At 35.5% G+C, this 22,753-nt stretch overlaps 1 protein-coding gene across 2 annotated transcripts; it reads left to right on the top strand.

Annotated features, from left to right (window-relative positions):
* The first annotated feature begins 730 nt into the window (after positions 1-730).
* On the top strand, positions 731-3,142 carry LOC127901112 (caffeic acid 3-O-methyltransferase-like). 2 transcript variants are annotated; one of them, XM_052437312.1, is made up of 4 exons: positions 731-1,212; positions 1,556-1,815; positions 2,546-2,610; positions 2,703-3,142. In XM_052437312.1, the coding sequence occupies exons 1-4, from the start codon at positions 800-802 to the stop codon at positions 3,003-3,005; spliced, it is 1,041 nt and encodes a 346-aa protein (XP_052293272.1). In that variant the 5' UTR covers positions 731-799; the 3' UTR covers positions 3,006-3,142. The 2 variants fall into 2 exon arrangements, with proteins under 2 accessions (XP_052293272.1, XP_052293271.1); XM_052437311.1 differs by having other exon boundaries at positions 734-1,212; positions 1,556-1,866.
* Positions 3,143-22,753: the final 19,611 nt, after the last annotated feature.

The raw sequence follows: 22,753 nt of genomic DNA, 5'->3' as shown, positions 1-22,753 counted from the left end.
TTATTTGCTGATTTTTCACATTAAGATACCCCTGGTTGGTGTGGGAAAGTTATTAACAAATTGGCTCGGATATTTGAATTGTCAATAATTTTGATTCTAGTACAAAAGTCATATTTGTTTATGCAGTTTCTTGGTCCTCAATGGCGGGAGTAATTTTCATCGAGTAGGAAATTGACATGTCCTCGTGATTTCATGAGAAATTTAATCCAAACCATATACAAGTACTTTTCCAATTAAGTACACTTCACAGTTCAATTCAATTCAATTTAGTAAACTTGCAGAGTCAATCTTTGAAAATCATTGGACTCAAATTAACCGGCGCCTAGCCTCCCTGGCTGCTTTCAATAGACTCTTTTTTAAAACAAAATTTCATAAAGATTAGAAGTGTCATTTCTCATTAATAAAGAATGCATCGAAGAATTATTTTATTGAATTTTGCATATACATACATACAATACATTCATAACGTGATGAGAAAATTATCGTTTTCATGTGGATTGTTTAATTTATTAATTATCAAAATTAATTAATCCCAGATTTTTACGAACTAATAGATAAAATAAGTTTTTTTTCTTTTGCATAAATAACTCCAGATTTCAAGCATTTCCCCTCCTTGTAATTATATGACGTTCTCTTTGACTTGCCAAAGCTTTAAAATTTTAAAAGGGGCACATAAAAACAGACTAAAAGTAACCTTCTCTTAGTGATATAAATAACTCCACTTAGCTAGCTTACTACTGATCAGTGCCATTAGCCCTTTTCTCTAGACTCGTTCTCTCGTCTCTCTCTAAAAAACAAAATGGGTACTGAAACTCGGATGACTCCAACTCAAATCTCAGATGAAGAAGCAAACCTCTTTGCCATGCAACTAACCAGTGCCTCAGTTTTGCCAATGGTTCTCAAATCAGCCATCGAGCTTGATCTTTTAGAGGTCATTGCTAAAGCTGGCCCAGGTGCTTTCATGTCTCCAAAACAAATAGCTTCTCAGCTGCCCACAAAGAACTCAGATGCCCATATCCTGCTCGATCGCATATTGCGTCTTTTAGCTAGCTACTCAGTTCTTAACTGCTCTTTGCACACTCTCCCTGATGGCGGAGTTGAGAGGCTTTATGGCCTTGCACCCGTCTGTAAATTCCTTACCAAAAATGAAGATGGTGTTTCACTTTCCGACATTTGTCTCCTGTGTCAAGACAAGATTGTTATGGAGAGCTGGTAAGTGTCCGTCCTGTAATTTTAATCTTCTTTAATGTTACGAAAAAAAATACACATGAATTTTTTTCTATAAAAAATAAAAAATCCAAACCACCAACTTTTCGCAAAACTTCATATAAATATCAAGGTATTTTTTCACGTAATAATCCATTTGAAAACCACTTCATCAAGTCTCTGGTTCATATGTCTATCTTAATTTATTTTAAAATATAGGGAGATGGACAAAGCTTATATGTCTATCTTGATTAAGACTAGATTATATAATTTTGATAAGTGATAATGCATTAGTCATTTCCAGATTAATGTTGTTAGCTTCCCGGGAAATTAATGTGGTTTGGGGCAGGTACCACTTAAAAGACGCAGTACTTGAAGGTGGCATCCCATTCAACATGGCCTACGGGATGAATGCATTCGATTACCATGGCAAAGATCTAAGATTGAACAAGATTTTCAACAATGGGATGTTTTCTCATTCTACCATTACCATGAAGAAATTTCTTGAAAATTACAAAGGCTTTGAAGGCCTCCAGTCAGTTGTTGACGTTGGTGGTGGAATTGGAGCCTCACTTGACATGATTATCTCCAAGTATCCATCAATTAAAGGCATTAACTTCGATTTACCACATGTAATTCAGGATGCTCCCGCTTACCCGGGTGTGTATATTGATCATTGTTGTTTGCCTAATATATTTTTTATAGGGAAATTAGCAAAATTTCCCACCTAAGATTTAGACATGTTAAAAAATAACGAACATACAATCACCTCAATTTTTTAGTCACATCAAAATGTATATTCTTATTTTTAATACTTAATTTTTTATTTTAATTTCTATTCACATTATTTATTTAATTTATAATAAATATAAATAAAAGTGTATTTGAAAGTAAAGATAATATTATAAAATCATATTGTTTGAGGGATTATTAACTATTATAAAAATAACAGGAAAGTAAATGGTATATATTAATTATTATATGGAAAAATTGACAATCTCCCGAATCTTTATAACCTTATAAAATTGTCAGTTGTCGCCTGAGGTTTGTGAAGTATATTAGCAATCCACCTAGCAATTAATAACTGTTAAATTTTGGTGACACTTCAAGGATATAGTGGTCATTTTATTTAGTTTACTTAGAAATTTCTGACAACATTACTGTCAAACTGAAAAATTAATTAATTGATACACTTTGCAAAACTTTGGGTGGACTGCGGATAATTTGAAAAGGTTTTGAATAGTTTCGATCATGGATCAAATCTTGAGTGGATAATTAATAATTTCCCAATTCTATATCCTGTATCAATTTTTTTAATCCATGGTTGAATTTGGTGTAGGTATTGAGCATGTTGGGGGAGACATGTTCGTCAGTATTCCAAAAGCGGAGGCCATTTTCATGAAGGTTATTAGTTTTTGCTATTCTCGGCCTCCCAGCAGACTTTTTAATTAATTTATTGATTAAAATCTTAATTCATTTTCTGCTGTTACTTACAGTGGATATGTCATAACTGGAGTGAAGAGGCCTGCGTGAAGATCTTGAAGAATTGCTACGAAGCACTTCCAGAAGATGGGAAAGTGATTGTTGTTGACTGTATTCTCCCAGTACTCCCAGACACAAGCCTTGCTTCCAAACAAGTGATCCAACTTGACTGCTTCATGTTGGCTTATACTATAGGTGGGAGAGAGATGACCGAACAAGATTTCAAAACCTTGGCTAAGGCCGCCGGATTTCAAGGCTTCAAAGTTGTGTGCTCTGCTTTTAACACTTACATTATGGAGTTTCTTAAAAATCCTTGAGTCCTTGGTCTCTTTATTGGATTTACATTTCAAATTAATGTGGTTTTCCTATTTATGTATTTCTCTACCTACGTTCCCGAATAAGGAAAAGTTCATATTTGCTTTTGTTTAATAAATATTGTGGTTTTTATTGTGGATGTGTTTTGTTTAGAAAAACACTTTTTTATTGTTATTGTTATTTAGCATAACAACAATTCAATCTCTCCTCACCCTAGCATAACGACAATTCAATCTCTCCTCACCCATGTGAACAAGTTTCAAACTCTAGACCTTTTATTTTTTTCATAAGAATTCTACCATTTCAATTGGATGACACCCACTAATTTAGAAGAACACCAATTATTGTAACACAAAACAATGAAATTACGACTTTCTCCTTAGAGAAATTTGTATTTATTAACATTACCTACTAGTATTTTCGCAATAATCATTACTCCTTTGGATCATAATTTAAAGATATAACTCTCATTTCCAAGCACACTTTTATAATTAATAAATATTATTAAAAAAATCTTATACGTATTTCTTATTTTTTCGAGTCTACTTTTTATTATTTGCAAAATAAAGTGAAATTAAAAAAGAATAACAAAGTAACCGAAATAAAGGAAGCAAGTCCAGATATTTACGGACCTCTTTGGTAATGTTTTCCACTCAATGTTTTCCGTTTTCTAAGAACAAAAAATAAGGAAATATGTTTGGTAGCCAGTTTTGTATCGGTAAATTGAAATGTGGCTAAAGATACTGTTGAAATTGATTTAAAAAAAAAGGAAGAGTCAAATGGGAACACATTGATTGCATTCAAATTGGTGGCTGGACTTTGACAAGGAAAATGCTAATTTTGAACCGCATGATGAATTTGTCAAAAAGGAAGAAAGTTGTTGCCGACTTGTTAGATTTTTTGGTGTGATAGTTTGGCTATAAATTGGAATGTCATTTGATGAGAAATGAGTAGCAATGAGCTTCGGCATTGCTCAAGAAAATAGACATGAAATGCTGGCCATGGAGAGAAGCAATCCAAATTGAGAGGAGAGAAATGTTCTTAAGCATGTAGTTATATTGAAGGAGCATTTGGCTCCTCAATATGGGTATCACGGGTTTGCTTTGTTAAGGAATATTTTTCAGGATTATGTATTTGGGGCTTGGGTGAGAGAAATTTATTTCTGAGAGTGGTTATAATAATTTTCCACATAGTGAATATTTTTCTCTGGTTGTCTCTCGACAACGGCCGTGGTTTTTCTCCGGATTTAGAGTTTTCCACGTAAATCTTGTGTTGTGTGATTGGTATATTCTCCATTTAATTTTTTTATTAATTTGTTGCTTGATAAATTGCTTGGAGTGATCTTGGGAGGAAGTTCAATTTCCTAACAGATACCAGTACAAAGCTTTGGTTAAAATGATGATCTTGCCAACTAGCACCATTCATTTTTCTTTCATCTATATTCTTTATTGGCATCGATCATCTATCCCCATATCAAATATCTGTGTTGATGGACTGAACTTAGTAAATATGTCACGCAAAGAGGTATTCGGGTCTTTAAGCTGCGGTTTTCTCCCGGAAACAAAGCAACATCTGCATTTGAAGCTATTTTTAACAGTTCAATAGCATCGGGAGCAATATATTTTAAACTTCATGCTAATATCATATTCAAACAAGTCCAACACAATGAGTTGCGCAATGGATTAACCAACAATAATTTGTTCATGAGTGATTGAACGGTGCACCTCGGTTTTCCTAGCCTCTGAATAATGAACTTGTAATCACCATTTATCTTGATCCATTCACCATTGAATCGCAGCAACACGAATGAAGTACGTAGTCCTAAAACAAAGTAATAAACACAATGTTAAAAAGTATAAAATCATCTATTTTCGTAATTACCTAATCTAAATAATTATTAACACGACGCTACTTGACCCCTACTAAACCCCTACTTGACCCTCAAGTATTTACACAACCATTACTCTTACTTGGCCATTACCTAACGTGGGATTGAGTAATCATCTGGTATTTTTTACGAACAATATTTTTTTTTCATAAATTGTAGCAATAAATTTGGACTTTTTCACAGTAATAACTCAATATTTCTATATTATAACCTTAGTATCATTACATTATCTGAAATAAACAAAAAATATAATACACATAAACCATAAATTATAGCAAAAAATTAATAATTTAGTCAGTTGAGGAGAATGGCATGAAACACAAAGTTTAAGTTTGAAAATACTATTACCTTTATTGGAGTTAGATTTATCCACTATATGTTCCTTAGCAATGAAAAGAAGATGATTTTGAGCGTTCTACGGATTTTTAGTGTGTTTAGATGCAGTAATATGAGAACTCGAGAAGAAAATAGGGCTTAAAAAATTGACGCGTGATTCGCCCACTTCTTTGCTCTTTAAAAGAATAATTAAGAAAAAGAAAATGGATTTGGAGCTCAAATAGTTTGATTTTGTAAGTAAGGGTATTTTCATCTTTGCCGGGGTCTTGTCATATAAATAAGGGGCTTTTTTTTTTTTTTAACTTTACAGTTGCGCTTTTGATTCCGGCATTTTTTTCCCCTACCAAAGACTTTTTTTTAATAGAACCAAAGACATATAATCAAGAACGAGATAATAAATCAAAAAATTTGGTGATAAATATTCATTAAAAAAAAAGTGTCTTAAACTCTTAACAAGAATTTGGCGATGATTTTTAACAAGAATTTAGTTTTTTTTTTAACCAACAATTATTATTTTACAGTAATCGGGCTGGAATTTAATAGTGCGACTCTTTTGACTATAATATTTCTCTCATTAAATAATAATTTATATTTATGCAAGTAATTAGCCAGCTAAATTATCAGTACGACGAGATAGATCAATGATCATGCCAGCTTTTTACTGACATTACAGTGCTAACGAATTTCTAATTTTCGGTTTAAAATTTACGAAAACTCTAACCAAATTTCACCCCTCTGGTTTTGTAACTGATATAATGTTGTTTCCAGTATATCGAGTTAATTCTAGGGCTCTTAAGCCCAAATGTGCCACAACCAACATCAAATTCAAGTGCCATCAGAGGAATTTTCGGCTTATTATAAATATTGTCAAAGGCAATGGTAGAGAGATTACAAAAAGAGCTGTTCAAAATCTGAGTCATCTCAGAAAGAACTGGTAATCAGGCTACCTACTCTTTGGCAATCATATTAAGAATAATCAATGATCAATTATTCTTCCCAAAACCTTAAAAAAAAATCCAACATCATCTAAAAACCTAGCGCAGAAAAGAAATAGCTAAAATTTGTTATTCTGAAATTTAAGCTCCATTCACACCTCAACAAATTGTTTGTTCTGCTTAAATCTGCAGGTGTGAAATAATAATGACAAAAGACCGTACAAAGGAAGCTATAAAAGGTCCAAACATGACACGCTCAAAATTTTCTAGCAAAAAGGAGGAACGCCGAAAACAACCAACTGAAAACTCAGAATACAAGTTGGGAACAAGTAATACACAGACCATGCTAATCGATATAAACATTTTTTTTTTGGGGAACATTATTAATATTATAGTTAAATCACATACAGTAGCTTTTGTTAATGAGCCTGTGACTGTATACATTTCAAATGCCAAATATGAAGATATAAACAATCAAAACTCAATACCACTATTTATCTGACAAATCCCAAGTAGAGTGCTTAAAGAATAAATGATTTCCATTACGACATATTTTCTTACATTTTTTTAGGAGGTGGCCAACGTTAAGAGTTTTGAGTTCGGCATGGTATCAGAAAAATAACAGGCATTATTCATTTGACTCCTTTCAGTTCACACTATTCAATAAGCCTTTCAAGGCACCTCAGAAGCTCAAAACTTAAATAAATTAGATGTATAATGATTAACTAATGACAGTATCGTGCAAGTACTATGACATAGAAGGAAGTGCCAATGAAAGAAACAAAGTGAAGTATACATCTATACATATATAAAGAGAGAGGGATAAAATAAACTTCAGCATCAAAGAAAACTAGGATAAAATGGGAGAGAGGTGGGGAGGGGGGGGGGGGGGGGGAATTTCTATCATGCTGATCAGCTGGTATCTGGTTCTTATTAATGTAGGTTAGAACAACAATAGAAAGGCAAGATAAACAGTTATCAACATTGTCAGAAATTCCCATCAACTATCAATTAAGGAAAAGACTATCAACTATTAGTGGCAAAACCTGAATATCAGTCAATAAATGGCACGAAAATCAATCACCATGTGTTTTTAACCATAAAGAGGCTTCGAACTTACACAAGCTAAAGCATTCAGACAAAGCATGGACATTAAGAGCCATCTTCTATGCTTGGACCACACAGCTGGACAAAGAGAATGCATTCCATTCGGAAAGCAGACATATCAGCAAATAAGATAGAGTGAAAACAAATAGTGTAGAGAAACATCTAGATAATAGATTTGGGAAAACCAAATGCCGTAGCACACCAAAGTAGGAAATGCAGAATGCAAGAATCAAACTTCAACTAAAATAAAAGGTACAAGGCAACGCAACCGATTATAATATTCTTAATAAAACCCGACTTGATAATTAGAGTTGAAAGAGACAAAACTAGCTTGCGAAACAGAATTCAACATCAAAATTCAATTGTATATTTTGAATTAAGTTGTTCAACACCAGATATTAAAAAAGCTTGTTCAATACCAGATATTTGGTGTTGGAGTTTTAATTTACGTGGCACCATATTTAAGCTCTGTGACGTGGTTGTAACTACCTATGATGATTAAATAACTACGTATAGCACTTAATGGTTGGATAACTAACCATGATGATAGATAACCGCTATGGTAGCTATTTAGGTACTTAAATCATTTGAGGGAGTTACTCTACAAAAGCCAAAAAAATTCAGTAAGAGGCAAAACAGGCAGGCCGAAGGGAGGCAACCAAAGGGGCAGCCAAGGAAGCAAGCCAAAAGGGCAGCCAGGAGGAAGGCCAAGGTACGGCCAGGAACCAAGGGGACAAGCCAAGGTGCAACTACGAACCATAGTGGTTGGGTTTAGGAAACACTTAATAGTTTTCGGGGAGGGAGAAATTGTAAGCTCAATAACTTCTAAGAATGAGTGTATTTCCATTGTAAAATCCTCAGTGATCAATAAACTCGGCACGAGTGTGTTTATCCTAGCGGATGTAGGCCTAACGAAGCCAAACCACGTAAATCTCCTGTGTTATTCTCTTTACTCGCTTTTATGTTATTATTGTTTGCTGTTGATCTGGAGTACCCAAACTGTGCAGAGGACACTCGGATTACTCAAGGAGCAGTGAAAAAAAAGTTGCAAAACTAGCGACAAAACAGAGAATTAGTAAGCCTTGAATCTTCTCTTCCTCCGTTATGATCCGAGTACTGTTGAGATCAAATCCCCTCTCCCCATCATGTGCAGAAGATGAACCCAAGATCTCCCCAAAGCGCGAAGGCGTGTGCTAAGATTTTCGAGCACTGTCCTCAAGGAAGCTTTGCCAGCGCAATACAATGAATTATTATTAACGTAAGAATGCATTTACAACTGATTAGAACAACAAGTTGGATATGCTTTTGGTGAAGAAAAGTGAACTATCTGTTTTGAAAGAGGTAGAGAGAACTCCTGCTTCGCAAATGCTCTCAGCCTATACGCTATTCATAATTGACAATTCACAACAAGCAGGAACAATACACTATTCATAATTGAAAATTCGCAATTATTAGTTAATTTAACTCCCATTAAATTTATTAAAATAAAGTTGGATTATTGACACCCTTAAAAACTCCTTGTAAAACCTTTTTTTCCTAAAATATACCATTAAAAATATTTAAAGATATCACTATTTCTAACAACACCACTTTTATTTCATGACTAACCCTCCATTCTTATTCTCGAAACCCCGTGTGATCAAAATTCGTTTACAACGCAAACTTTTCAGAAATTTAATTTAAAGCTCTTGCTCATCCAATGAGAATCATTTTCAATTTCAATTACCTTCAACTTCCTGTGCTCTTTAAATGACAATCTACACTCTCAATTTTGTCTTGACTTTCTTTTTTTTTCTCATTTTAGTGTGGATGAAAATTATAGTTGTATTCATATTGTATTATTTATACAGAACTTATAACTGAGAACTTATTTTGTAAAACTCGAAATCCAATTTTTAAAAAGCTTGTTTTATATAAATATAATAAAAGAAATTGTTTTCTTTTATTATTCAACGGAATGGGGATCGGGACAACTTTCAAATTTTTAAAAGTATCTAAAAAATAAGGGAAGTTGGTGCTCCAAGGAAGAACTAATTGAAAATAGAAACTCCATAAGAAATAATATAGCTCACATTCTCTTTCTACAGATTTCGTGTACCTGCAAAATTTTATGTTGATCTATAATAAAATATGAGGATATATAATGATATAAGGGTTCAGTTAGATTTTTTTAACATTATTTATTGAAATTTTACAAAAGACTACCGAACTTGGCTCCCCCATCCTAGCGTATCAATACACCCAAAGGTATTGTTGATGCCGAAAAACGACCTCAACAGCTGAATTTGTTTCTTTTGGGGAATTACAGTGTGAATCCAAGCTCAAACGCAAGTCTGATTGCAACTTTCTATATTTGCCAACCAGAAAACACGGTTAGGACACGTCGGTGGGGTTCCGGCGTAAACCCTCCGATGCTTAAGTCAGAAATTATGTATAAAAGGAGAAAAATGAGAATGAAGAATTATGAATGAATTAAAGTCAAGTAATTTTTCGGTAGAGGGGCTGAACATCTTGTAGAAGCTTTGGTTGATTTTGCTCACCCTCTCACCTGATGCACTCTTCAATTTAAATAGACTCTTGGTTGTGTACAGTTACCTCCTTAACTTCAGCCTGCTTTCTTCAGCAGTTGCAAATGATTGTCAGTTGGAGGTGGTTTAAATAGATCGTGGCACACAACTTCCCTATAAATTAGGCCATGTTCTCTTAACTAGCAATTTTCCATGTCAAGCTAATTCTCAGGTCGGACAAGAGAATTTTAAGGTCAAATTACTTCACTTTCATATCAAACAGATGAATTTCTCATTCGCTCATATAGCGTTGAGGTTGTATTCTTAAACTAGGTCATTCACATAGATCTTAGGTCGTACTTGTAAACCAGGTCGCCAATATAGGCTCCAGGTTGTACTTATGAGGTCAGCTCAACAATAATAAGTTCTGAGTAGATTAGGATCGACTATATTTTGAGACATTACCAAAAAAATCCAACCCAAACACCAGTCCCCTAGTTTTCAATACCAGAAAGTCATTGCCGATGTTGGAAACTAATAGAAAAATTTTCTCAAAACCCAACACCAGTCCCCTAGTTTTCAATACTGAGAAGATATGAATAGTATTGGAAACTAAAATAATTAAGAAAGAGCAATATGGCTGCAAGCAAAAGAAAGACGGTGTAGAGCGGAACAATGAGCAAAGAGAAGGGTAAGAAGAAATCTTCAGGTGTGGACCAAGAAAATAACCATGACCAAATGCCTCGAGGTGATCGAGTCGGGGTTAAGGGTGAGGTCTCCCTAACTAGTAGGGTTGTTGAAGACCAAGAGAGAACTTCCTAAATTTAATTATTACAATGCTTGCCCCTTTTTGCAATATGAACTTTTGTAGATCGTATGCTACTGAACTTTATTTTGCCTTTGTAGTCGGATAATTATTATGCTGACCTTGCCTTTATTACTCTTTATTTACTAGGGCTGGTTATGACTTGCATTCCGTAGACTGAGCCCATCTAAGACTCTGTTAAGGTCAAACAAATAGATATGGTCAACTTTGGTAGCAATAACACCAAGCAATGACCTTGAATTCACTAAGATTCTATCATTTCGATGTCAATCTCGATAAGGAAAATGTTGACCTCACAAAAATATCAACTTCAACAAGATAAATTGTTGACCTCAACAAGACAATGACCGATCTCAATAAAATTGAAAATTGTGCAACTTAATGTTAAGCCTATGACCGACCTCAACAAGGCAATGGCCGACCTTAAAAAAAATTGAAAAATTGTAGAACTTAAATGTTAAGCTTATGGTCGACCTCAACAAGGCAATGGTCGACCTCAACAAAATTGAACATCGTAGAACGTAAATGTTAAGGCTATGGTCAAACTCCACGAGACAATGGCCAACCTCAACAAATAGAAAATTGTAGAACTTAGCTTATAGCTGGCCTCAATAAGGCAATGGCCGACCTCAACAAAATTGAATATTGTAGAACGTAAATGTTAAGGCTATGGCCAAACTCCACGAGGCAATGACCAACCTCAATAAATAAAAAATTGTAGAACTTATCTTATGGCCGACCTCAATAAGGCAATGGCCGACCTCAACAAAATTGAACATTGTAGAACGTAAATGTTAAGGCTATGACCAAACTCAACGAGGCAATGGCCAACCTCAATAAATAGAAAATTGTAGAACTTAACTTATGACCGACCTTAACAAGGAAATGGTCAACCTAAATAAGGTAAAGGCCAATTTCGATAAAATTGAAAAATGTAGATCTTAACAAGATAAAAGTTAAGGCTGTCTAACCACAAGGTAATAGCCGTCCTCAATCTCAACAAGGCCGAATTACAATTAGACCTCAACAAGTTCAAAATGACAACCTCAATCTCAATAAGATTTGATAATTTTTTTAGGTAAGACCTCAACAAGGCCGCAATGTCGATCTCAATCTCAATAAGATTGAATGAATTTTTTCACGTTGGACCTCAATAAGGCCGCTATGTCGATCTCAATCTCAATAAGATTGGATAAATCTTTTCCCGTTGGACCTCAATACAGTCCAAAAATATCGATCTTAATCTCAATAAGATTGGATAACTTTTACACGTTGGACCTCAACAAGGTCGCAATGTCAATATCAATCTCAATAAAATTGGATAAATCTTTTCACGTTAGACCTCAATACGGTCCAAAAATACCGATATCAATCTCAATAAGATTAAATAAATCTTTTCACATTAGACCTTAATACGGTCCAAAAATGCCGATATCAATCTCAATAAGATTGGATAAATTTTTTCATGTTAGACCTCAATAAGGTCCAAAAATGCTGATCTCAATCTGAATAAGATTGGAATTTTTTTTTTTCACGTCGGACCTCAATAAGGTCCAAAAATGCCGATCTAAATCTCAATAAGATTGGATAAATTTTTTCACGTTGGACCTCAACAAGGCCGCTATGTCGATCTCAATCTCAATAAGATTTGATAAATCGTTTCACGTTGGACCTCAATACGGTCCAAAAATGTCGATCTCAATCTCAATAAGATTGGATAACTTTTTCACGTTGGACCTCAATAAGGTCGCAATGTCGATATCAATCTCAATAAGATTGGATAAATCTTTTCACGTTGAAACTCAATAAGGTCCAAAAATGCCAATCTTAATCTCAATAAGACTGGATAAATTTTTTTTTTCATTGGACCTCAATAAGGTCCAAGTGTCGATCTCGATCTCAAATAAGAACAGTCACAAGTAGATAAGAAATAAAGTTGCACTTCTAAATAACCTCATTGATATTAATATAGTAGAAGTTACAGAATTGAAAACATAACAAATTGAAATAACAAAGAAACAAACTTTCTTAGCATATTTAAAGAAAACAAACAAACAAGAACATCATAAATAAGACATATTTTAGCTGATAGTATTTTCACAGGTGCTCTGCATTCCATGCCTTGCCAACGACCCTGCCATCCTGATAACCTAACTTATATTCCCCATTACCAAATGAGTATAACACTTTATATAGTCCTTGCCAGCTCGGCCCTAGAACTCCATCAATAAATCTGAAGCTCATTGGAGATGTCATCCATAATTTTTGTTCCCACTCTTACCACTCTGCTCGGATCAACCTCACTTACCAGCATTTGTTTCATTTCTTCATTAGGTTGCTATTGGCACAATTTATTTTCAACTCGTGGGTCGATACTCGTGATCTGCATGGATTCTCTCGCAGCTGTAGCGCAACAACTTCGAGCTATTTGTTGCTGGCCCCTCATAACTCCAACTCCACATTGAACTCTAAACTTCACACATTGCATGTGGGTTGAGCTCACGGCTCCTGCTATCATATTGAACGGTCTGCCTAAAATAACTTGATAAAGGCTGGGCTCATCAACTACCACCCATGTCACCATTACTGTCTTTTGTAGTGGGTGTTGTGCAAATTTTAATGTACTCGCAAGCGCACGAATCTATTGTAGTATAGACTAATGGTGACGAGTGTCGATCCCACGAGGAGGTGGATTTTAATTGTGTAGAATTAATTTTGTAAATGGGTGATTGGATTTATGGTAGAAATGATTTGGAATATGCTAAAACTTAAATTAAAATGGTGAGAATAAATTCTAAAATTGGTATTGAAATGGCGAGAATAAATTGAAGAGAATTCTATTGAAATAACGTACTTGGGTATCTGGATCCGTATCAACATGCATCATGGGCTAAATAATACGTATTAATGCCAATTAAATCATGAGGGGGGAATCCACACCTCATGAACCACGCTCTAATCAATATGGTGCTAAGGGCTTATCGTGCCAAATAATAATAACCTTATACTAGAGAGCCGGTGTAACCAAGGCGGTATCTAGACAAGACTATTATTATTTGTCGACGAGAAGTCAAAACATCCACAAAAATTAGAGGGGAAGAGAAAATAAATTTACCAAATTAAGCTCATGACACATGTTGAGACTTCACCTTCAACCCAAGCTTGAAAGAAAATTAGCCACTCATAATTGAACTAGGGGCAAAATAGAAATTTATTAAAATACGAAGAAAATACAAGATGGAGAGGGAATTACAGAAAATGGATCCCAAAAATGGATTCAGAGATATCAAATTAGGGGGGGGAGGCCCCCTTGTTATAGATACATGGAGTAAATCATGGCCATCGGATTAAAAACAGTTTGGACGCTCAGGATTGCGCCACGTCATCAGTCAACAGTCCACGTTTGACCACGCGGATGAACAGTAACACGGTTTGACCCGACTTTGAACAGTAACGCGGTTTGACCCGGATGAACAGTAACGCGGTTTGGTTGAAAATAATCCTGTGTGATGCATGCACCGTACGCGAGATTTTTCGTCCACTGATATGCTGCCACGTCACCATCAACAGTACATAAGAATTTTAGTCCAACAGGATCGTGACACCTCATCAGTCAATGCCACATCATCGGTCAATGCCACGTCATCATCCGTCTATGTGAACAGTGTCGTGAACAGTAACGTATACAGTACCGTACACGTGAATAGTACCGTACATGTGAATAGTGCCATTTTTCCTTTTATGCTCCTCCTAAGGTTTTCGACCGTCCTGAGTTCAAAAGTGATGTCCGTTTTGCCGTCTGATCTCTCCTTTATTGTGAAATGACTATAATGCCCCTAAAATACATAAAATACTTAATTAAAATAAAACACATGTAATTAAATCACAAGAAGGTTAAATATATAAAAGTAAGGGTTGTTAGTAAGACTTAAAATGTAAAATGACGGTTTTCTCCTTTATAAATATGCATTTTCTAATACTCAACACACCCCCCAACCAGCTTATTGCTAGTCCCTAGCAAATAAAGCGAAAACAAAATTCAAATTCAAAATAATTTTTTTTTGTTTTAATAGAAACACTCGTATTTATTCCATCAGATTAATGATAACACTCAAATAAAAGTATAAGCATTATCTCCAGTCTAAAGCAACATCACACCCACATCAACCATCCACATGAATTAGCCCAGTAGACTTTGTTTTAGCTACTCTCAAGAATGACATGTCAAACCCCAAAATCTCACTGGAAGTAGTGACACTCTCACAAATAAATTAATCCCAATAAAAATAGTCACTCCAATGAATGGTAATTGAGAGAGAAAATAATAAAGAAGTGATATCACATGCTCTCACCAAGATGAAATAAATATGCCCTCAGCTTAGAAATAATACGATCTTAAGTCAAATAAAATGTTAGTCAACCCACTTTATTTATCTTTTTTTTTTTTTTTTAATTATGCATCACTACATCTTTTTAGCCCATATAACTAGCTTCTACTTCAAACTATAGTTCCCTAAAATCAAGAAGGACTTTTATTAGGATGAAACGTAGGCTAGGGACATGGCTAACAAAGAAGGAAAATAAGGAAAACAAAGTGTATGTTTGAGAAAAATGCAGAGAAAATTTTTTTTTTTTTTTTTTTTGGAAGTTGCAAGGTGGATTTCACCTATTTTTATTCTTTTGAAACAACAACTTTTGTTTTTGTTTTTGTTTTTGTTTTTATTTTTATTATTTTTTTATTATTTTTTTTTTATTTTTTTTTTTTTGGCACAACTTCACTGAACAACATAATTATTTACATTTTCTCAAACATAAATAGGTGATGGAACTTATAAGACATCGGGTAATACTCCAAATCGGAGTGGGTCAAGATGATAAGTTGACAAAGAAAATATATATGTTTTTTTTTAAAGGCTCAAAAGGGTTAACTATGGATATTTAATAAAAGGGATGGCTAGAAAGGCTCAAACGGATCAAAGATGGCATTTCCATCGTCTTTTAGGGCTCTAAATAACCTTCCATATCTACTAGTTAGATGGGCCTCCAAATGTAGCAACACACTTTTTTTTCTTTTTCTTTTTTCTTTTTTTTTTTATTTTACAATTTTTTTTTTTTTTAGGGTTAACTCAAAAGTAATTTAGAGATCGTGTATAAAATAATAAACTGCTAAGCTGTATAAAGAGTGGGCAAAAGGGTTATTCTCCAAGAAAAATAATAGGCTCAAAAACTCACTTGGTACTTATTATGACATGTTCATTCCTTCAAGCAACTCATATATGTCTCCGACATCAACATGTAGAGTAGTAAACATAATGTAACATCACTTAAGACCAAAGATAATACAAATACTAAAATTTAAAATTAATCATGTCACCCAATGTTAAAACAAATCACACAAATTTTTTTTTTTTTTAAACAACATTCTACCCCCCAATCTATTCTAAACATGAAAGGAAAATATGCATGCAGAAATGTGAAAATGATGCATAAAAACTAATTAGAAAAGTTACACGTAAAATGATAGAAAACGAAAATGATTTTTTTTTTTTTAAAGAAGATGCGTTTCTAGAGGAAATACACTCCATATTCAGCCATCTTCGACTCAAAAGTTGGAAAATGTATATTTATAGAGGAGAAATTAAAAAGAAGAAAAATAAACATAAACACATAATAAAGAAAAAGAAAATGTCTGAATTTTTTTTTTTTTTATAAACGATGAAGATGCGTTTCTAGAGTCACTACACTCCATATTCAGCCATCTTCAACACAAAAAGTTAGCAACAGTTAGTTTCTACAACAAAAATTAGTAAAAACTTAACCAAAATTCTACAATTGTCGACTATTCCCTCCCCCCAACCAGAACGAAACATTGTCCTCAATGTTTGAAAGGAAAGAAGTAGAATTTAGAAGACATCACCTGGGTGGTGCAACACAGAAGAAAATATTTATAGGCGGAGAGTTAAATCTAATTTGTACTTCTTACTGCTGCTACTGTTACCATCATTATTTGGACGCTCCAACACAAAGGTCCAAGGGTTTGGCTCCGGTCTATAAGCTTGTAACATATCAAGTAGCTCATTAGCAGTGTGAGCACAAATAAAAAGTTTTTTCGCATGGGAAGGAATGAAGTAGTTTTTTATTGCATGGTTAAGAAATGCGATAAAGCCATCATAAAAGTTATTGACATTTAACAAACCGATGGGTTTCTGGTGGATGTGCAGATGGGCCCAAGATGCTAGTGTCATAAGTGCCTCTAGTGTTGCAAGATCTCCTGGAAGGAAAATAAAAGCATCAGCATGATTAAGCATTTCAGTTATTCTTTCTTGCATACCTGAGACGACTAACTCTTCTCCAGTTGATGAGTCAGACGAACTGCCCAATGGTTTTAGGACTCTTGGGATGATGCCTAACACTTGACTTCCTCTGATAAAAGCTGCTTCTGAGACCATTTTTGATAACCCTCGGTTACCTCCTCCATACACCAAATGTAATTTTCTCGCTGCTATGCTTCGACCAAGATCTATGGCTGCCTCAACGAACTCTTTATGTTTGCCATAGGTAAATCCAGAAAGCACACAAATGTTCTTGAATTGTCTATTGGGAGTAGCTGCCATTGGAATATTTCTCAAAAACAATTTGTGAGTGTTTGACAAAAGAAATCACATTTAAGAGTCTTGGTGACAGTGGATCACAGTTATGTATGAGGTAACATGTCAGTGTCAAATAACGCGTAAAGCACGTGGCTCGCTAGTCAAAAAGGAAACAGTAAAAGGGAAAAAGAAAACAGTAATAAGGAAAAAGCAAACAGTAATAAAATTTTTAAAGACAATAATGCACACAATAAAACAATAGTGAAATAAAATAACAGTAAAGTGAAAGGATATTTACAGGTAGTTGCGACTGTGGCTCACATCTTCCTCTGGTTCTACGTCCAGAAACGGCTTGAACGCCCTCTATGGGTCGAGGATAGGCTTCCTATCCAGTTTTCTTATAAACTGGCAAACAGGGTCGTTTATAGTCAGATTCCCGAGACTATATCGTGCATGCTCTTTCTGGAATAATGGCCATAACTGGAGAATCGCTCCTTGCACATATCCACTGGGATGCGTTTCAAGAGACAAAAGGATATCATCCAATGACTCCTTATTCAAGCCATCCCTAATGAATTGAATCTTATCTTCCCTGTTATCAGACATCATTCCTAAAGAACATGGGTTTTTATTGCAACTCATTCTGGCACACTTATGACAAGCAACAGAAATTCTTCGAGCTCGTCGTTTTCTTGCATAATTTCCTTTACCACAACCAGGCATGTATGCAATAAATTTTAGAGGTAACTCACCTGCCGATCGTACTTTAGCCTCGATTAACCAACGGATGTCAGCAAGTATGTTATTCCTCATGAGTAATCGCATGCGTTCGGACCGAGCTTTATAGATCGTAAGGAGGGCATTCTGAGGAAGTGAAGGGAATCGCTTGTGAAGCTTCGCTAGAATCTCGTTTCTGTCCATACCTTCGCCTCAGAATATCAGTTATTATGGGAAACTGAAGTAACCGACTTGATTGTCACGGAGTACCGTTATCCGCCACTTCACCGGGGTAACAAACTAAAGCACACAAAAAGAAAAACAAATTAAAACACACAAAGAAAATTAAAATCGTCCTCTTATTGAATTTACCTCAAGCTCCAACTGGATGTCGTAAACACTTCTCTCAATGTCTCGGAGTTGGCGTTCTAAACCCTCAACATAGGCTACTAACTCTGGTGGTTGTAGAGCCCAAATGCGTTGTGTTTTACAAAATTGAATTTGTCTTTTGAGATGAGTTTTGACACGTTGAAGTGGTTTAAGAATGTTCAGGAGGAACGGTCTAAGTAAGGTACTCATGATTAAAAACGATAAGAGAAAACTTAATGGTAAAATAAACACACTTATGCAAAAACAATTTCAATTAGCAAAAGAATAATAATAAAAAGAAAGAAAGAAAAATCAAATCAACGAAAAGAAAAAAAAATCAATTCAAATTTGGTGGGTCACTCAAATTTATTTCGGTGTCTTCTTCATGTGGTTGGTACTCTAGATATGGCTTTAATCTTTGACCATTAACTTTAAACGTGACACCATTCTTTGGGTCTTTAATTTCAATTGCCCCATGTGGAAAAACAGTATGAACAATAAATGGGCCAGACCAACGAGAGCGTAACTTACCTGGGAATAGGTGCAAGCGAGAATTGAATAAAAGCACTTTCTGACCTGGAGTGAACGATTTTCTCATAATTTGCTTATCATGGAAGACTTTCATTCGTTGCTTGTAAATCTTGGCATTTTCGTACGCGTCATTGCGAATTTCGTCAAGTTCTGCCAGCTGTAATCTTCTTTCTGAGCTGGCTTGCTGCATGTCAAAATTGAATTTCTTGATGGCCCAATATGCACGATGCTCGAGTTCCACAGGTAGGTGGCAAGCTTTTCCATACACTAGCCTGTAGGGTGACATCCCAATCGGGGTCTTGAAAGCCGTTCTATATGCCCATAATGCATCATCAAGTCTTAATGACCAATCTTTCCTGTCTGGCCTCACCGTTTTTTCTAATATGTGCTTTATTTCTCGATTGGATATCTCAACTTGGCCACTGGTTTGCGGATGATACGGAGTTGCCACTTTGTGTGTGATTGAATACTTTGTCAAAAGAGCTTTGAATGCTTTGTTACAAAAGTGGGCACCACCATCACTGATTATCGCTCGTGGGAATCCAAAGCGTGAAACAATGTTGCTTTTCAAAAATGCTATCACCACCTTGTGATCATTGGTCCTACATGGAATTGCTTCTACCCATTTCGATACGTAGTCAACAGCAACCAATATGTATTGATGGCCAAAAGACAGGGGAAAGGGTCCCATGAAGTCGATACCCCATACGTCAAAAATCTCAACCACTAAAATTGGATTTAGTGGCATCATGTTCCTTCGTGTAATGCTCCCCATTCGTTGACACCTATCACATGAAGAACAGAAAGTGTAAGCGTCTCGAAATATAGATGGCCAATAGAAACCACATTGTAAAACTTTAGTCGCTGTTTTCTTAGCACTGAAATGGCCTCCACAAGCTTGTTCATGGCAGAATGAAAGGATATTTTGAATTTCACTTTCTTGGACACATCGTCTAACAATTTGGTCTGCACAATACTTGAACAAATACGGGTCATCCCAAAAGAAATTCTTTATCTCTGCAAAGAATTTAGCCTTGTCTTGCTTGGTCCAATGCTCTGGAAGTTTACCTGTAACAAGATAATTAACTATATCAGCATACCAAGGTAATACTTCCACATTCATTAATTGTTCATCTGGAAATGACTCATTCAATGGTAATGATTCTGTAATTGTGTCAAAATGGAGACGAGAGAGGTGGTCCGCCACAACATTTTCTGTCCCTTTCTTATCTTTGAATTCCAAGTCAAACTCCTGCAAAAGTAACACCCAACGAATTAGTCTGGCTTTTGCATCTTTCTTTGTGAGAAGATATTTAAGAGCAGCATGATCTGTGAATATAATTATTTTACAACCAATGAGATAAGATCGAAATTTTTCCAATGCAAACACTACTGCTAGCATTTCTTTTTCAGTAGTTGAATAGTTCAACTGTGCATCATTCAATGTCATACTAGCATAGTAAATAACATGGGGAATTCGATCAACTCTTTGTCCTAATACTGCTCCTACTGCATAATCAGATGCATCACACATGAGCTCAAATGGTAAGCTCCAGTTTGGGGCCTGAATGATGGGTGATGATGTCAACAACCGTTTTAATTTTTCAAACGCCATAAGACATGAATCATTAAAGATAAAAGGTACATCCTTAGCAAGTAAATTGCATAAGGGTCTAGAAACTTTGCTAAAATCTTTAATGAAACGTCTATAGAAACCAGCATGCCCAAGGAAAGATCTTACTTCTCTGACTGTTCTGGGTGGAGGAAGATTAGAAATGAGATCCACCTTGGCTTTGTCAACCTCAATACCTTTGCTCGAAATGATGTGACCGAGAACAATACCTTGTTTTACCATAAAATGGCATTTCTCCCAATTTAATACCAAGTTCTTCTCGACACATCTCTGCAAAACTAGTGTTAGATGATGTAAACATTGATCAAACGAGTCACCAAAGACAGAAAAATCATCCATAAAGACTTCAAGAAATCGTTCAACCATATCAGAAAAAATGCTTAGCATGCATCGTTGAAATGTAGCAGGTGCATTACATAATCCAAATGGCATTCTTCTATATGCAAATGTGCCAAAAGGGCAAGTGAAAGTAGTTTTCTCTTGATCTTTTGGTGCTATGGGAATCTGATTATATCCTGAGTAGCCATCTAGAAAGCAATAAAATTCATGTCCTGCTAATCTATCAAGCATTTGATCAATAAATGGTAAAGGAAAATGGTCTTTACGTGTGACAGAATTCAACTTTCTATAATCAATGCATACACGCCATCCTGTAGTCACTCTAGTGGGTATCAATTCATTATCAGCATTGGTAACTACTGTGACTCCTGACTTTTTAGGGACAACTTGTACAGGACTGACCCATGAACTATCAGAAATGGGGTAAATGATACCCGCATCTAATAGCTTAAGGACTTCAGTTCTAACCACTTCTTTCATATTAGGATTTAACCGACGTTGCATTTCCCTAGTAGATTTAGCATTTTCATCAAGGTGAATGTAATGCATGCAGTCTACTGGATTTATACCTTTGATGTCTGCTATGGTCCATCCTAATGCTCCTTTGTGCTCTTTTAAAACATCCAACAACTTACCTTTTTGTTCGTCATTGAGGGATGATGAGATGATTACCGGTAGAGTACTTTCTTCTCCCAAAAATGCATATTCCAATGTGTTGGGTAATGGTTTGAGCTCGAGTTTCGGTGGTGATTCTGATGATGGGATGAGTTTCTTCTCTGATGGTGCTAGTTGTTCAACTCTTGACTTCCATTTATTAGTGTCCATAGATGGTGCTGAGTCAAGCAGGGCGTTGACCTCATCAACCGATCTGTCAATATCAAAATCAAAACCAAAGTGAGTTAAACATGTTTGTAAAGGATCATCACTAAGGTTTGAAACAAAAGTATCATCAACTAATGCTTCAATTAAATCCACATCAACAATTCCATCATCTGCACTGTGAGGTTGTTTGGCAATGTTGAAGATGTTCAGCTCCATAGTCATGTTGCCGAAAGACAACTGCATATTTCCAGTCCTGCATTGAATGTGAGCATCCGCAGTTGCCAAGAAAGGTCGGCCTAGAATAATGGGGATGTGCTTCCTTGAATCCTGTATTGGTTGAGTGTCAATTACAATGAAATCAACAGGAAAATAAAACTTGTCTACCTGGATAAGCACGTCCTCCACAATACCACGAGGTATTTTCGTGGACCGATCTGCAAGTTGTAACACCACTGGAGTTGGGTGTAATTCTCCCAGTCCAAGTTTCACAAACACAGAGTAAGGCAATAAATTTACACTAGCTCCTAAATCCAACAAAGCATTCTCAATTGTGTGGTTCCCTATACTACATGAGATAGTGGGAGAACCTGGATCTTTGCATTTTAAAGGAATTTTATGTTGGAGTATAGAACTAACGTTTTCTGTTAAAAATGCCTTCTTTTGAACATGCATATTTCTCTTTTTAGTACAAAGGTCTTTAAGAAACTTGGCATAAGATGGAACTTGTTTAATAGCATCAAGCAAAGGGATGTTAACACTTACCTGTTTGAAGATTTCAAGAATCTCACCTGTAGATTTTCCCTTTTTTCCTTTCGCTAACCTCTGAGGAAATGGAGCTTTGGGAACGTATTCTCATGGGTTGGCTTCTTCTCTCTCCTCCGGTGGTGAGTCCTCAACGTTTACAGGTACAATTTGATTTTCCTTTGTCACCGGCATCTCCACTTTGTTGTCGATTTCTTTTCCTTTTCGCAAGGTCATGACAGCTTTGACTTCTCCATGCTGCTGTAGTGAACTGGTACTTGCTTCATGCACTCCTTTAGGGTTAGGCACTGGTTGACTTGGAAACTTACCTTTCTCAACGGTCATTGCCAAGGTCTGAACTGAAGAAGCAAGTTGTCCCACCATCTTCTCGAGGCTTGAAACTGATTGA

The sequence above is a fragment of the Citrus sinensis genome, chromosome 3 (genome assembly GCF_022201045.2).
Source record: "Citrus sinensis cultivar Valencia sweet orange chromosome 3, DVS_A1.0, whole genome shotgun sequence".
NCBI classification, from domain to species: Eukaryota; Viridiplantae; Streptophyta; class Magnoliopsida; order Sapindales; family Rutaceae; genus Citrus; species Citrus sinensis.
The sequence above is the reverse complement of the archived record's forward strand: the minus strand, read 5'-3'. Positions and strand labels throughout refer to the sequence as shown.

Excerpts from the sequence above, each read along its gene's own strand:
- LOC127901112 (XM_052437311.1), top strand. The coding sequence starts at position 800 with ATGGGTACTGAAACTCGGATGACTCCAACTCAAATCTCAGATGAAGAA. Across the intron at positions 1,213-1,555 it reads AAGATTGTTATGGAGAGCTG|GTACCACTTAAAAGACGCAG; the intron begins GTAAGTGTCCGT and ends GGTTTGGGGCAG. Across the intron at positions 2,611-2,702 it reads CGGAGGCCATTTTCATGAAG|TGGATATGTCATAACTGGAG; the intron begins GTTATTAGTTTT and ends TGTTACTTACAG.